The sequence below is a fragment of the Columba livia genome, chromosome Z (genome assembly GCF_036013475.1).
Source record: "Columba livia isolate bColLiv1 breed racing homer chromosome Z, bColLiv1.pat.W.v2, whole genome shotgun sequence".
Classification (NCBI taxonomy): Eukaryota; Metazoa; Chordata; class Aves; order Columbiformes; family Columbidae; genus Columba; species Columba livia.
The window spans coordinates 59576946-59594728 of NC_088642.1; the positions used below are offsets into that span (position 1 = coordinate 59576946).

At 39.2% G+C, this 17783-nt stretch overlaps 1 protein-coding gene across 1 annotated transcript in view; it reads left to right on the forward strand.

Moving 5' to 3' along the window:
• PCSK5 (proprotein convertase subtilisin/kexin type 5) overlaps positions 1-17783 on the forward strand; it is a 256587-nt gene that overhangs the window by 209225 nt on the left and 29579 nt on the right. Inside the window, exons 22-24 of the mRNA XM_065046018.1 lie at positions 964-1100; positions 2800-2997; positions 3344-3412. Of these exons, the coding sequence (XP_064902090.1) occupies positions 964-1100; positions 2800-2997; positions 3344-3412 (404 nt within the window). The remainder of the gene's footprint in view (positions 1-963; positions 1101-2799; positions 2998-3343; positions 3413-17783) is intronic.

A 17783-nucleotide genomic window follows, 5' to 3' on the forward strand; every position in this document is an offset into this window, starting at 1 on the left:
GGCGTATTGCAGACATTCTCTAATGCCATTGGCTGTCTCCACAGAAGCATGCACTACCTTAATGTTATGGAAAGCTTATTGTTCCCTAGGTGTGCAAACAAGCTGATGGTCTCAAAATCTGCACTAAGATCCTGAATGGTGCTCAGCTTCTCTACATATTGAGTCCTAAGTCCTCAAATATCAAACTAGTCAAAGCAGTTATTTGTGGAAGATTGCAGTTTCACTTCTCTTATTTTCTTAATATTGAAAACACTGCCAAATTCTACCCAACTTGTTTAATATTATTTAAATAGTCATATCTTCATTGGTATTTTTACACTTTTCTCTCAAACAGACTAAAACCAGTAGACATTAAGCTGTGGTGAAAAATGGACCAGAAATTTTCATCACATAAAAGGATTCTGTAGCAAATATTTCATTACCCAGAGAAAGGGGAACATTTAGCAGAAAAACTCTTAAGTATTTGCAGATATGCAAGTCTAAAAATGCAGCTCCTAAAGGCCAAGATTCAGATAGATGTTCGACTTTATGTACAAAGCCATTGCAGTGAAACTGTAGTACTGTTCACAGAAAGCCTTTAAATCAAAACCAATAGAAAACTTCAACAAATAGATTATTCCTTCACAGAGAAAGACCAAGTTTTGCCTTCCTTCTAACAAACATAAGTGTCTGCTGCAGGGATTGTGATAGGAGAACACCTAGGTATAGGACCAAATGGCGATTTCTCTCAGAAAAGTCTCAGAAAAAATATAAACTCTGAAGTCTAAGATCCAGGTTCAAAACTCAGTTGACTATCCACTTAGTAAATGCTGCCAATAAGACCAGGAAAACTAAGGAGTAATGTGCAAATACTCTTGCAAACAAAGTGAAAGAAGAATACCTTGGATTTATTCCTAGTTTCCTTTAAATTTAAAGAATGAGTAGTTGCTGAATTTGTAATTATGCCTCTCTCTGCCTCTAAAGAGTCTTTGACGATGGTCGCTGTGTTATGCAATGCCCCAGAGGAAAGTTTGAATTCAAGGGACAATGTCATTTTTGCCATCACACCTGCACGGACTGCAGTGGAAGTGAACCTAACAAATGCACCGCTTGTGGAACAGGTATGAAGGACTTCCCCCTGCAGCTTTTTCCCCTTCCTTGGCCTTGAAGTCCTTTTTTCCCTCTGCTCTCAGGGTCATTTGTTAGAGCCAATAAAATAAGTAGTTCTTTTGCTATTGATCTGCATCATAATCTTGTTTTAACCCTGAAGGGAGTTGGAACTCAATTTATTTTTAAAAAAGTACAAGAAAATACAGCTCTGCATTGTCCTTGCATCTTTATGCATTTGTCTTGGTACATTTTGAATAGAAGCTATTAATAACAGAAACAGAAGGAGTAACAGGTGCGGGGGGAAATGGCAGAAAACCTCCATAGTCTGCCTCTGGAAAAGCATCATACATGTCTCCCTCAGACTCTGCACAGTATGTGCTACACTGAAATGGAGCAAGCTCACTTGCACAAGCAGGCAGGGAGCCAGCAGGCTTTACAAAACATCTGTCTGGGGAAGGCAAAGAAACAAGCAGGGTGGGTTCTACCACAGGCCACTGTATCCCTACAGCTGGACAAACGGGGCCTGTGTAGAGAAGCTTACCACTAACACACACATAAACTTGTCTTTTTGACACATTATTAAAGAGCTTAGATTGAGAGAGAGGGTAGTACTGTTAAATTTGTGGATCTTCCAGGCTTTATTCAGTAATAACTGTCCAGATAAAAAGAAAACACAAGTATGGCTGGCATTAACTTGTGATACTGATGATGAGATTGTCTCACCTACTTTGGGAACGTGACTCAGTAGATGAAATTTTCGAACAGTACTTCAGGTCCAGTGTGAAGGACAGGTTTGTATGTATAACTGTTCCCCAAGTTTCTCCTTATGGTGTACAGCAATATAAACAGTATTTTCTGTGTGTCAAGAAATGAAGACATTGATGAGAGCCACACCCTAAGGAGGGTGGAAAAGACAATTCTAAATATTTTAACGTCAAAAGTAAAAGAAATAAAGTCTGAATAGTTCAGTTTTTTCTGCAGTTTCAAAAGTAAATTATGGTAAGCAAATTCTTGCTTTATAGTTAAAGCAATCAAACACACATAGCAGAATAATGTATATAATTTATACTGTAGGGTAACTGATTAGAAAACTCCCCATGTTGCAGCACAGGGCACATGGAGTTGTAGGTGTTTTCACAGGTTTCATTCAGAAGCGTTTGATGTAGGAGACCTCTCAGTTCCCCACGCACTAGAGGATGCAATTGATTTTATAGAAAATAGAGGCATGCTTGCCAATCAGATTCAAATCTAAATTATTCCAGAGCCTAGTGGTGACTAGGGTGAGGATTACAGTTAAATCTACTATGGACGCAGACTGATCCTTTCCAAAGGTGAAGTGGGAAGCTTTGCTTTCCTCTTGGCAATGCTACATCCACATGTACAACACAGTACAAATATTTGCACGTTCACTGCACTGCAGCTTGGTAATGGAGACCTCTTGATCCTTGTTGTATTCAACTGATAGATGGAAACAGTGATTATTCACTAGCATGACACCTTTGTATATCATAAATCTCCAGGAATGCTGAAGGTTTGAAGTCGTGAACCTTTTATACATTTTAGCTCATTTGATGTAAAGCTGTACAAATCTAGCAGTCAGTGAACAATATTAATTCACATCAGCTGAATCACCAGTGCTTCATAAAGCTGCTTTTCATGCCAAAATGTCACCTGTTGCTGACATCTTTTTCCTATTTGTTTTCCACACAGATAGAAGAGGGTTTGAGCGTTTCCTGTATCACGGGGAATGCAGAGAGAGCTGTCCTCCAGGCTACTTCCATTCACAGCACACCTGTGTGGCATGCCCTGGCCACTGCGAGGTGTGCCTGGACTCCAGCCACTGCAAAAGATGCTTCAGAGGCTACTACCTCACTCAAAACACATGTCAGAAGCATAGTTGTAGAGAAGGTAAGCACCCTGCGGTAGGGTTTGAGTTAAAAAACAGTGTTTAATTTGTAACAGAAATGTGGTTGAAGGTCTTGGTTACTGTTTTGAACTATGCAATCACATCTGATCTGAGGTCCTTGAAGTCCAGCTCTGATTCTCTTCTAATATTATGTTAATGTAAAATATGGGTGTTGTCCTCAGATTGAGCAAGGATACACAAGAGCAAGTGAGAAAAGAAATTTCTGTGAATCTTCCTTCTTTTTGGATTTGGATAAAGTTTCTTTCCAGGAACATTGCTGGGTGTTTCCCAATGTTAGCCTCCCATTATCTAGAATTAAATGAAAAGGGGTGATTTTTCCAAACACAGGTGAAGTGGAAGATCTTGACTCTGAAGATTGCATACCTTGTTCAGATGGATGCCAGAACTGCAAACTGGGTAAATATTCCTTTTATGAATCTTTATTCTTATTCTTAAGGTAGGGAAAAATTATTCCCGCTCACTCTCTTGTTAAGAGTCTATGCACATGCTACTGAACAATTAGTCAATGTTGTATTCTCTGACCAAGTAAACCGTATTTTTCCTGGTGTATTTATTTGTGAACATCATTTCTAATTTCCACCATCTCCAGCATAAATAAAAATAATTTTATATTATTTCATCTATTAATTTTTGCAGGACATTTTTTTTTCCTGCTTGAATGCCACACTCAGGCTGAGAGATCTACTGGCCTTCTGAAGCCATTATCAGACACAGAAACTTATCAGAGATGTTCAAAATACCTAGACCTGAAAATAGATCATTAATCTGTGCTTTTTCTTTAAGAAAATAGACATAAGGACGGACCTTAAACTTCATTCAAGAGCCAGTCATTGCAATAGCAATGTTACTACTCAAAATAGTACTAAAACATTTATTCTTTTTTCATGACAGATTAAAAAAAATAATATTTTTTTTAAAAAAAACCATGATGTTGCTAGAGAGCTTGCTGTCTTCAGACAAACTCGACTTAACTTGCTGAACTTGATCAAATCTGTATTGCATAAATGTAAGCTAATGCATCCAGCACAGCTTGTAAAAACTGATGGTGCTTTTGGTCTCAATAGTTCACCTTCACAGATGATTAAAAATGTTCAAAAAACATTGTAATTCATTGTTTCCACTGTGTTTGCATTGAGAAAATTCTATTTCCTGGGGCTATATGGACAGGAGTACAACTGATGTTTTTCAGAGTGCTAAAATTAGACTATCAAGACTGTCCATCTACTCCCTGAACTCAAACAGATTTCCACAGACAGAGCAGTACATACCGGGCCCTTTGGTTTCTCCCACTTGCTCCCTAATGTGTTTTGGGGTCTGGTGTGATGAGCTCTACAGCCAATACCAGGAGACTGAATGTTGCTATAAAGAGGAGAGTGAATAGCAGAAAAGACAACTGTGAAAGCACCCCCCCAAAAAAAAAAACAAACAAACCCATCACTAGTCACAACTGTTTCAATGTTCTTTCTGCTTTTGTGTCACAACATTTTCCCTGGGAAACAAGACTATCATGAATGCTTATACATGCCAAACTTACGTAAGGATTTTCATCACATACTACTTTCTTCTTTCTACCAGTCACCCAGTCCAATGTGTGGTAACATAAAACTCCCTATGAGCCTGGTGACCAGCCATTCTGCATGAACGCAGTCAAGCCTAATGCTTTCCTTGGTAACTACACCTGTAGTTTTCTATATTGCTGAACAAAGAGCTGGAGGGACCAAGTTTCAATACGATTGTGACTACACTGTAGTCTCTTTTTGTATGGCACGGTATCAAGATTCATGTCACCTATCTGATTGGTTCTGGGAAGAAAAAAGAAGAAATTAAGGGAGAGAATCTGTTTCAATATCAATATTTATGGCTGCTGTCAGATGGTACTTCCCAACAGTAGTGGTTTTTTTGCTCTTCCCAATGCCTAGAATCATACAATCATATAATTGTTTTGGTTGGAAAAGACTTGTGACATACAACTCTTCATATCTCTTCTGCCCTTGTTTAATGCCAATCCTTGCTTTCAACTGGGTTGAAATGAACCATGAATAGCAACTTCTCTTAAAAACAGTAATTGTAAGTAACTCAGAGGCTGATTTTCTTTGTATATGAGCTTAATACGCCTGCATAAGGACACTGCAAAACTGTTCATGGGCAGCTGGCATACAAAAAAAAAGGTGTTGTACTCATTTACCTTTGTCTTCAGAACATTGGTGGTCTCCTAAATATTAATCATCCATAATATTCACTACATATTTACTCTCAGATTCTTGCACCCAGAGTTCTGATTTGAAATAGGCTTTTCAAAAGCCTCAAAGATAGCAGGTGAAACAAAGACTGAATTAACTTCCACTGCTGAGTAAAGTTGGAAGCGTTAAGATTAAAGGGTTTGTAAGAGGCATAGTATCAAGGAAACTCTTCAGCAGTTATGATGCATATATTCTTAAAAGTCAAAGAGGTTAGTTTAATATCAACTCTATTTGGAACAGAAGCATAGCAGTGGGCTAAAAGCAACATCCCAAGCAGCTTTTGCAGATTACCATGTGTTCCTGAAATAAAGTATGACCTGTAAACTTCAAACTTAAAATTAATCAGGGGGAGATGCTGTTTTTTCTTGTGTTTCTGCTCGTAATATTCAATGAGTTTTCTGGCATATCAATAACTCAATTCATAGATAAGATGAGTACAGTAATATGCTTCTCATATCTAATCAGAAAACTGATATATTTAGAAATCTCTGGAAAACAAACAAACAAGGAAGTTGATGAGGCCTTCTATGGACAGCTGAGAGTGGCCTCACAGTCACAGGCCCTGGTTGTTGTGGGGGATTTTAACTTCCCTGATGTTTGCTGGAAGGACCATTCAGCCAGCCAGCCACAGTCCAGGAGATTCCTCCAGTGCATTGATGATAACTTCCTCATGCAGATGGTGGAGGAGCCGATTAGGAGAGGTGCACTGCTGGATCTCATCCTCACTAACAAGGAAGGGCTGGTCGAAGCAATAAAGGTTGAGGGCTGCCTGGGTTGCAGTGACCACGAGATGGTGGAGTTCAGCATCTTGTGTGGCAGGAACAGAATAGCAAGTAGAATTGCAACCCTGGACTTTAGCAGGGCTAACTTTGGCCTTTTCAAGCAATTGCAGGGGAAATCCCATGGGCAAGACTGCTTGAAGGAAAAGGGGCCCAAGATAGCTGGACTGCATTCAGAGATTGCTTCTTCCACGCTCAGGAAGTCAAGGAAGGGAGCCAGGAGGCCTGCGTGGTTGAATAGAGATCTGTTGGGTATGCTGAAGCAGAAGAGGAGAGTTTACAGGTCATGGAAGCAGGGGCTGGCTACTTGGGAAGAATATAAGGCTGCTGTTAGAGGATGTAGGAAGGCAGCTAGGATAGCCAAGGCCTCCTTAGAATTACAGCTGGCAAGAGGGGTCAAGGACAGCAAAAAGAACTTTTTCAAATATGTAGCAGATAAAACTAATACCAGAGGCAATGTAGGCCCACTGATGAATGGGGTGGGTGCCCTGGTGGCAGAAGATACAGAGAAGGCAGAATTACTGAATGCCTTCTTTGTCTCTGTCTACTCTGCCGGAGGCTGTCCTGGGGAGCCCTGTACCCCTGAGACCCTGGATGAAGCCAGGTCAATGGAGGAGTTTGCTTTAGTCAATGAGGACTGAGCTAGGGAGCAATTAAATAGTCTGGACATCCATAAATCCATGGGTCCAGATGGGATGCATCTGCGGGTGCTGAGGGAGCTGGCTGAAGTCATTGCTGGACCACTCTCCAACATCTTTGCCAAGTCTTGGGAAACGGGAGAGGTGCCCGAGGATTGGAGGAAAGCAAATGTCACTCCAGTCTTCAAAAAGGGCAAGAAGGAGGACCCGGGTAATTATAGACCAGTCAGCCTCACCTCTGTCCCTGGGAAAGTAATGGAACAGCTTATCCTTGGTGCCATCTCAAGGCATATCAAGGATAAGAGGGTTATTAGGGGCAGTCAGCATAGCTTTACCAAGGGTAAGTCATGCTTGACCAACCTCATAGCCTTTTATGAGAATGTAACAAGGTGGATGGATGATGGCAGAGCCGTGGATGTGGTCTACCTTGACTTCAGTAAAGCCTTTGACACAGTCTCCCACAGCATCCTCACAGCTAAGTTGAGGAGGTGTGGTCTGGACAATAGAGTAGTGAGGTGGACTGCAAACTGGCTTAAGGAGAGAAGCCAGAGAGTGGTAGTCAATGGTGCAGAGTCTAGTTGGAGGCCAGTATCTAGTGGAGTGCCTCAGGGGTCAGTACTGGGGCCAATATTATTCAATATATTCATTAACGATTTAGACGAGGGAATAGAGTGTACTATCAGCAAGTTTGCTGACAACACTAAGCTGTGAGGAGTGGCTGACACACCAGAAGGCTGTGCTGCCATCCAGCGGGACCTGGACAGGCTGGAGAGTTGGGCAGGGAATAACCTAATGAAATTTAACAAGGGAAAGTGTAGAGTCCTGCATCTGGGCAGGAACAACCCCAGGTTCCAGTATAGGTTGGGAAATTACATATTAGAGAGCAGTGTAGAGGAAAGGGACCTGGGGGTCCTGGTGGACAACAGGATGACCATGAGCCAACACTGTGCCCTTGTGGCCAGGAAGGCCAATGGCATCCCCGGGTGTATTACAATGGGGTGGTTAGCAGGTCGAGAGAGGTCCTCCTTCCCCTCTACTCTGCCCTGGTGAGACCCCATCTGGAATATTGTGTTCAGTTCTGGGCCCCTCAGTTCAAGAAGGACAGGGAACTGCTGGAGAGGGCCCAGCGTAGGGCAACAAAGGTGACTAAGGGAGTGGAGCACTTCCCTTATGAAGAAAGTCTGAGGGAGCTGGGTCTCTTTAGTTTGGAGGAGACTGAGGGGTGACCTTATTAGTGTTTATAAATATATAAAGGGTGAGTGCCATGAGGATGGAGCCAGGCTCTTCTCGGTGGCAAAAAATGATAGGACAAGGGGTAATGGGATCAAGCTGGAACACAAGAGATTCCACTTAAATTTGAGAAAAAACTTCTTCTCAGTGAGGGTGACAGAGCACTGGAACAGGCTGCCCAGGGGGGTTGTGGAGTCTCCTTCTCTGGAGACATTCAAAACCCGCCTGGACATGTTCCTGTGTGACCTCACCTAGGCGTTCCTGCTCCAGCAGGGGGATTGGACTAGATGATCTTTTGAGGTCCCTTCCAATCCCAAACATACTGTGATACTGTGAAACAAACAAACAAACAAACACACAAAAAAACAACCACCTGCCTGTCTCTTAACAAACAGAAATGGATTATTTTGAAAGCCGTAAAGAAATCACACTGACATAAAAATAACTGAGAATAGTAAAATTTCAATGTAAGAAAATATGGAACATGATACATTTAGTTTCACATCTTTATGGTCTGCAGTCTCTCCTTGCCTTATGCTCCTTTCAGCACCACTGAGGAATTTAATCTGAGTAAAACTGTAGAGTAGGAATAGGAAAAGCATTCCAATGCTATGAACATTTCTGTTAGATGAGCAGTGGAAAGCTCCGGGGACTTCTCTAAAAAATAAAAAATAATAAAAATAATTAAAAAAAAAAAAGCAACATGTAATAATCGCAGCAAGTAAAATCAAAATTATATAGTTCACATACTGAAGAGCAGTTTTCATGCATGAATGCAAATGCATTTTGTGCATACTTAGGGATCTGCAAAAGACTTGAGATCATTCTCAAAAAATCAGGCACTTGCTTTTTCTTAAGTGCTTTGAGATTATTTGATATAAACTGATAAGAAATAGAAATAACTAACTTATTCAGTTTGTACTGAGTGCAGGGTCACTTCTAGAAGCTTTATGAATTTAAAAAGGAATATCAGACCATAGTGACATTGCATCCTAAACTGTGAGCAAAAAAATACAAGAGATTCTCTTACCATCTACAAATTACAAAAGTTAATTGATACGTTTTTCTTTTTTGTAGAAAAAGATCTAGTTTTAAGGAGGGACGCATATGCGAATTAAGAGAACTGAAATGTCTGTTTTCCTAGAAGACTGAAAGACAAGTAATTTTTGGTCAGAAGTTTTTTTTGCAGGGCATCAAAGAACAGATTAAACCACCGTCTTCAGTCTTGGGCAACGTTGTCCTACTTAATGCAGGCAACAAACTGAATAAGATTTACTCTCTTTTGGCATGATACCAGGTGCCAGGAGAATAGAACAAGTAGTGGAGGAGACTGTGTGGGAATTCTCTTTTCTTGGTCAATAGTGAACCTACAAAGGCAGAAATATGATACTTTTATAGCAGTTCAATACTTTGCATCCCATGTTAAACATTTCAATGAATAATGTAATACCCACCCAATAAGTAACACTGCAGGTTAGTGTTAACCAGGTGTGAGGATACTGAGGGGGAAGATTGACAGTGTTTGTAATATTGTCTGAGATCCTCAGGGAATGAAGTAAAATCTGTTTGTTCTCCTCCAAGTTTGGACCCTGTTGTGGTTTAGGGTTCCGGTGTGTAAATAGATCTTTACTGTGTTTACATTAAATGCCTAAAAGCAAAGATAGGGACTGTCAGGGAGACTGAAGCAAGGACTTGTAAGTTTAAGTACAGACAACGCTTTCTTTTAAATTCAGGTGATACTTTTCTTTCTGATTCACTTCACAAATTCGGAGGCTGTTCATATTTTAAGGAGATAAAGAATCTTTAATGCTCGCAGACATCAGTGTGCCTGCAGACACTATCAAGTCCTGGGATATATAATAGGAAAATTGCCTTAGACAGCAGCAAACCCAAAAGGATCTATGGCTTTGCATGCACCGTGTCAAGAGAAAATGGCTATGCACAGCAGAGTTCATCTCCCTACCTTCTTCTGCCTTCATGGTCTCAAATGCAGCTGACTTTGCTTGCTGCCATACTAGCCCAATTGGCATACTCAAGTGTATGACATCCCGTGAGATCTGAAAGGCAGGGTCCTGCATATGCATTGACATATGAAATGAGGGCCAAAGACAAGTCAAGTCTTAAGGGTGACTTCAGCATGTATGTTTAATATCAAATTCTTACAAGCTGCATTCAAATACATTCCTACTGCTGTGCAAGCAAGTGCAAACACAAAATTGGAGAGGCAAAGTGTCTCAGAACATGTGTTGAATAAATTTCAAGTCCACACTTCCAGAATTATCTTTATACCTTTAGCATCTCAGGTCTGATAACCCAATTTTGGACACTGAGCCTACTTTCTAGAGCAGTGATGAGCTATTGCTCCTCTGATGCAGATAGTTCCATGGGAACTGCAGGTCTCCATCACTTCTGGACATCAAGTTATGATTAAATTTTGATAGCTTGCCTTCTGGTGGACTCCAGAAGTCTACAAAATTAGATCTAGTTTCTTCAAAGGCAGCTGTTGAAACTTCCACTGAAGCAATGTCATTAAGGAGGAGGATTTTCTTTGTGCCACTGCAGCAGCCACCTTCTATCCCTCAGTGCAGGCTGAGATAACTTCAGAATACCACCCATATTTTCTCCAGAGTCTTGAAACTGTAATGAGCTTCAGAAACTTTCTTCAGAGTCAAACTTAGGTTTTTAGAAAGCATTCAGCTATAAGCCAATGCTCATGACCAGAGAAAAATACTAAGGTAAAACTGCAGAATTTGAGCCACTTAAAGTAATTATTCTCAGGGAATTTCAGAGTCAACAAAATGCAAGAACATAACAATGCTGGCTCTTATTTGATATGCCTAAAATACAATACCTGGACAAAAGTGCCTTTTCAAACACTTCCAGCCCTCGCTCTTTCAGATAATACAATTCATATTTGGCCTTTTCCTGCATAATGAAAATGCACAAAATATGAATACTTACAAAGGTGATAATTGACAGACTTCTCTGATATATAATATCTACTGACTTGCATATGTACACTTCACAAGCAGAAACTGCCCCACCATTAACTAGTAATGCTAAACATGAGCATTGAGAAGCTAAATATGTGCAACACACGGAGCTCAAGAGGATAATGGATAAATTAGTAGGAATTAACAGAAGGACAGGCCTTCCTCTCAGAAGGAATTGTGAAAGTCAGGCATTGTCCCAATTTGTTTGCCTTTCTGCCAGTGCCCTCCCATGGAGCCGCACATTTCTGATGCAACCCTTAATCTCCTGTTTGCTGATTCTCTTCCACTCACTTCACCCAACTTGCGAAAGTACGACATGTTATGATATGAAGACTTGTCACGTCTTCCCAGAGATTATCTCATCTCCCTGTAGCAAGATACCATTTATATCGCCTTTTGACCCATCCAGGTTTCAGCAGGGAGCAGAACAACATGGCATGTCCAACCTTTTCACCAGGACTATTTTCAAAGGCTGACACTGAGTGCTCCTCAGTGAGGGTGCAGAGTCAAGAATGTTCAGAATAGCCATCACACTTTTCCAAAGATAACTTACCAATGAGACAAACACTAATAAACCTCAAGAACCAGTGTCCCTGAGAATAAAAGCCTACAAAATAGGCATTTAGGCCCAAATGTGACTCTCTGTTTTAGCAAGGTAGAGTGTGAGCAACTCTCAAAGGTCCTGCAGAACTAACTGTTTATTATAGCTTGGTCTGGGTTAGAATGTCTATGTACAAACATACAGCTATAAAGGCAGAAAGGTGCAAGTCCTCCAGGAGATTCATTATACAGAGTGAGATAGGGAAAATACAGTCTGCAAGGCAGCAGGAGTGAGAGAAAGCACATTTGGAGAAGATTTAAGGAACCCGTGAGATAACTAAAAGGGCAGCACTGTGAACAGACTCAAGCTCACAGGTACAGATTGTGATTCTGGCAGTTGTGCTCATGATTAATGAGTGAAAAGTGATCTCGTTCCCATAGCAACCTAAGAAACACAAAGGAAAACTTCAATTCTTCAAACCTTCCCTAATGATGAACAGAGCTTGGCTTTCAAAATACCACAGAAAATTATGATAAGAATCCTTTTTTATCTCAGAGTAAATCTTCCTCAAGAGGTTAATCCTGCAGAATGGGGTTTAGATTTGCAGATAATGGGACTCGTTTCCACAGGCTTCTGGAGTGAGAATATGCAATCTGTGTGAAAAGGAATGCCCAGCAAGACTCAGAACTGTTCTTCTCTGATTTTCAGTACTGACATTTAAGTGTAGGCAGAACATTACATTAGAGGATGTTGTCTTTCCTACAGTATAGGTAAAAGAGAATTTCCTTCACACTGATGATACAAGACGTATGTACTAAAGAAAATATTCTGTCCTTGAATTTTTTTTTCCCTGAGAAAGAAAATTACTTCCTGGGTAAAATCCAGGCTTGGGGAAAATCATTGAAAAAAACTTAGGATAGGAGATTGAACCATGAATTCTGCAAACACAGAATGCTGCAGGTTTTACAGTTCTCAACAGAAATAAGAGCACAGATAAAAAATACTGGATCAGGCCAAAAGTACATCTAGCTCAGTAGTCACTGACCAAGCAATAAATATACTTCTAAAGTTACAAAGAAAAACAAAGCATTTATTGCTACTTCTTTATCAATTTGAAATTGAGCAGCTTCATGAATCATAACAGTAAAGAAATGTTAGCTGTTCCAGTTCTGCTGGAATTACTGGAGAAAAAATATATTAAAACAAATACGACCTAAACTGTCTGCAGACTGGACCCTCTTTTCAGGGGAGTTTGCTGCCTCCCTGGGGCTCAGATCAGCAATGCCACAAGAAAAATGGCCTTCAAATTATTACCTATTCCTGCTCTTTCACATAGATACTAGTGATGTTTCAAGAAGAAGACCAAGGTCAATCAAAAGAGGTTTCAGGACCCTGGGAGGAATGCCAAAGGACTCAGGAGGACTAATAGTGTTTTCTTCAGTCCTCCCAGTAATGGGGAGAAATATACTGAAAGAAACATGTGAGCCCAGGACATCAACCCTTGGCTCCAAGACTGGTGCCTCCATCAGAACTTTATTTTTCATAATCACCAGCAAATGCTGGATTCTGCACCTGGGACAGAGTAACGCTGGGCACAAGTATAAATGGGACCTGGGGGCACTGGGTGACATTAAGCTCAGTGTGAGCCAGCAGTGTCTGCCTGGGCAGCCAGGAGGGCAAACCGCATCCTGGGCTGCATCGAACACAGCACAACCAGCCGGTCAAAACAGGGGCTCTTCCTGCTGTGTTCAGTGCTGGTGCAGCCTCAGCTTGAGTATTGTGTGCAGTTCTGGGCCCCACAATTAAGAAAGATTTGAACGTTCTTGAATGCATCCACAGGAGGGTAGCAAAGCTGGTGAAAGGGATGGAGAGCATGTCCTCTGAGGAGTCGCTTATGACATTGGGTTTGTCTGGTTTGGAGAAAAGGAGGATGAGGGGCCACCTCATAGATCTCTACAGCTTCCTGATGGGGGAAAGTGGGAAGGGAGGTGCTGAACTCTTCTCTGTGGGATCCAGTGACAGGCCAATGTGGGAATGGCTCAAAGTTGTGTCAGGGTATATTCAGACTGGACATTAGGAAGCATTTATTCACTGGGAGGATGGTCATATACTGGAACAGGCTTCCTAAAGAGATGGTCAATGCCCCATGGCTGTCAGTGTTTAGGAGGCATTTGAACAATACCCTTAATAACATGCTTTAACTTTTGGTCAGCGCTGAAGTGGTAAGGTGCTTGGAATAGATGCTCACTGTAGGTCCCTTCTAACTGAAATATTCAATTCAATTCCATTCTATTCTATTCTATTCTATTCTATTCTATTCTATTCTGTTCTGTTCTGTTCTGTTCTGTTCTGTTTCGTTCCGTTCCGTTCCGTTCCATTCCACTCCATTCCATTCCATTCCATTCCATTCCATTCCATTCCATTCCATTCCATTCCATTCCATTCCATTCTATTCTATTCTATTCTATTCTATTCTATTCTATTCTATTCTATTCTATTCTATTCTCTACCTCAATATGTCCTTGTTTCAATTCTTAGGGTTTATACCAGCTTAAAGATCAGAGTCTTGATCCTTCAAATAAGGAATTTCGTTACAGGACCACTTATTGACTGTAGCAGTGCACATCTTGGATTCTCCCTATGTAGAGATGTTTCTCATGAGTTCTACCTGCATAATTATGTTTTGCTAATAGAGGATCACTGGAATCCAGCTGTACAGATTAGTGTTAAAACCTGCATTGATGGCTGTGGTGTAAACTTAGGACCTATGGCCTGCAGTCGGTGTTCTTGCTTGTAGGAAGGCAATCTTTGGGTAATGCTATTCACTCAGAGGAGCTACCTGTGTAGTCAGAAACTATTCAAACATAAGGGACCATTTCAGCATAATAAGTGTGTTCAGAAAATGCACTTCAACACAGAGGAAGTTTGGATTTAGTAATATGTAGCTTTCATGCTTCTTGAAATCATCACATTGAGATTCTGGGCGTAAGGCCAGAGTAAGAACAAAAGATAACATCTGACAAACTCACTGTCCTTTCTTAAGTGTTAGTACTGCTGATGTCCTTATTTCATTTCTGTTGAAGTAGTCTTATATTTTATTTTACTAGGAGTAAAAATGAACAATTATTTCTTCTGTGTAGCCTTGTAATCAATGGCTTCTCTGGTTGATACCACATCTTGGAGCTTCATGTCTTGTGTAAATCTCACTACAGCACTGGTCGACTATGTTTCGTGAGAGTCTGGAGTGTTCTAACATAAAATTTCTTTTTTAAGCCAGTTTTTAAAATGTTGTATTCCTTAAAGTTTCCTAATCAACATATGTGCAAGTATTCATGTATTATCAACATTTCACCTCAGTCATACAAACCATGGAACTACTTTTGGTTAGTGTTTCTCTTAATATTAATCTTTGATTTCATTTCATCTTATCTGCATTTCATTTCTATTTCACACTATAACATATTAAAACCCTTATTTGAACAGGTAAATACTCCTGGTTCCCTTTATTTTATCAATGAAATATAATAATAGTAAGTGTGATTGTACTTTTTTAGAGTAAGGTAGTTTTTTTCAGGTAATTAGCTTTACAGCAAGACCCAGAACTTTTTTGTTTGTTTGTTTGCCTTTTTTTTTTCCAATTTTCATCTTAAAGGTAGCTTTAACTTAAATTTTTAAAATTTTTTAAATTTTTTAATTTTAAAATTTTTAAATTTTTTTTAAATTTTTAAATTTTAAAAAAATTTTTTAAAAATTTTAGTCAAAGTGTAAGATTTTTTGGAATATATTAAGTCTACTCGAAGGCTTCTTTTCTTTTTTGCCTTAAAAATATGTATATTTTTAATTCATGAAATCTCTTGGCTGAATCAAAGTTGTGATTTTTGATCAAAGAAAATACTGGATGCCATTTTATCCTCACATAAAATTAATTGAAAAGAGGATCCAGCTTTTTCCTCAGTTAAAATTGACAATCTCTTCATTCTCCCTCATCCTAGAAATAAATTATAATGTCAGAAACAAGAAGAAAGAAGAAAAAGATGATTCACTGACAAAACAAACACAAACAGAAAGTGGAAAACCCAACAAAAAAGACACAGACAAACAAATACCTTCTTGCAGAAACTGGAAGATACAAACCAGAGCGCTTGGTTCCACAACAGGAATCTTCATTTTTAAGGCCCTACTGAAAGCAGAGTTTCTAGTCAGACCCCTGTCTAGCCAAAAGTTCTGTTATGTTTGAACTCTACATTTCAGTTATTTTAATTGAGATGCCATAAAAACTGAAGAAAAAATGGTCTAAGGTAGTTAAAATATATAATTACACTTGTTGGCGATACATTACAATTTATAGTACTTTTTTTTTTAGATTATTGTAAATTATTGTTCAGGGGAACATAAAAGGCAAATAAAATCTAGCAGTAACTGTTGAAATTAAACGATTACTGCAGGCTGACCCTTAAAGGAAAACTGAAATCTAATATAAAATAATTTTCAGTCATTACATTTAATTAAAATTGAAAACAAAAATAAACCAGACTCTAAGACCCATGCAGTGAATATCCTGAACTTTTCCTGCATGCAAAAAAATTGAGTGTATTCAGCACATTCTACACTCATGGCTGAGCCAGTAAATAGTTTGAGAAATTTAATTTTAAAAGAAGTTCATAAACAAAACAGGAAACTAAAATAAAAGTTACAGTCTAAATACAGATCCTGCAAAATGTATCCTTGCACATAACTTCAACTTCCAGCTTTATTGTATACAGTAGATAAAGCTAAGCATGCATCCAAGTCATTGCAAGATCTGGGGCTAATTAGATGAGATACTTTGAGTAAGTGTTACTCAAAAGTCCAGTGGGCTAGGCATGTAAAGTTTCCAGGATTAGGATCTGTCTAAACACCATGAATATTCAAACACACTGAAACAGTGACAAGGATTTCCAAAATGCTTTGGAGCTCAATTTTAATGTGGATGCACTTACATACTAAATATTTCATTAAGCCTCTGCAGTAACACTACAAAAAAAAAAAATCACTTACAGTGTTCCTCTACGTATTTTAACAAATATACCCTTACAGCACAACAAAGCTATGTTTGTAAATGCTAATGCCCATACCTCCCTCCTGCAGTAAAAGAAAACACTAATTCATTTCAAATCAGGGAGTTCCAACAGAATGAATGAATGTTTGGCTTTTCACCAATATTTAATCCTTGCACGTACCTTTCCTATATTATAACATAGTTGCACTCCAAATATATTTTATTTGAGAAGAGTGGAGGGTAGAGAAGGGAACAGGAGTATCAATGTACTACAGACAAGGAAAGAAAAAAAAAAGTGACTTTTTCTATGAACTCCAGACAACTTTTACTTACCTAAGAAAACTGCAATCAAACCAGAAAGTCACTGAGGACTGGTTTGTGTCTAAAGCCTTATTTTTTAAATTTGTTTGAATCCTGTTTCCAATGCTTCCAAGATCACTTTTGTTTCTGTCTTCAGAAGAGTGGCATAGGCACAGCATAGTGGAAATCAATGCAAATGGATACTGTAAAATATAGATTAAATATTAGCAGTTCTTATAACAAGAAGAATTTTGGAGCATGACATACCAACAAACCCACTGTGCAACACAGAGGTCTCGTTATGTTATGAGCAAGTGAAGTTCTCAGTGAGTGTAGGACATTTGTTATTGCTAGTCCAAGAACTGACTGTGGCAGATATTAAAGGAGCCACTGTTGAAGAACTGCACATATATTATCCATAAAATTCCCTAGACTTAGTTCATTCTTAAAATTAATTTCCAAGATTTTGGAAACACAGAATGTGTTGAATATCAAATTTGCTATTGTAGGAATAGTTGCATATTTAACTTTCTCTCTGCCTGCTATCGGACTGCAGCCCTCTTTGCATTCCTTTTTAAACTGTGTTAATTATTCCTCTACTGTTTAAATTCATAAACTATCACTAAGAATAGAAGGTGGTAGAACTTCTGTTTAGTGGGTATGTCTTTAAGAGAATGAATAATGGGTCAGTAAGTGTTCATAAATAATAAAGTAGACAAATTGGAAATGAACATAGGCCACAGTTGCCCAATTATTGTGTGTTTTCATTCTGCAAAATTGTCAAGAAATTATCTCCCCACCTCCAAACTCTAAGATTTTAAGAACGACTCAGTGCATTCCCAAGTGAAATACAGCAAATCAACTGTTCCTATAAAATTTGTGGTCTTCTAAAAAAGTATTTACTATTATCGCTCCTGTCTAAACTTCATGTAAGCAGCAGGATGCAAGTGCTGTTTGTGACACTTTTCTTTCCCTCTCCACGATATGTATACCAGTCCTCAATCTAAA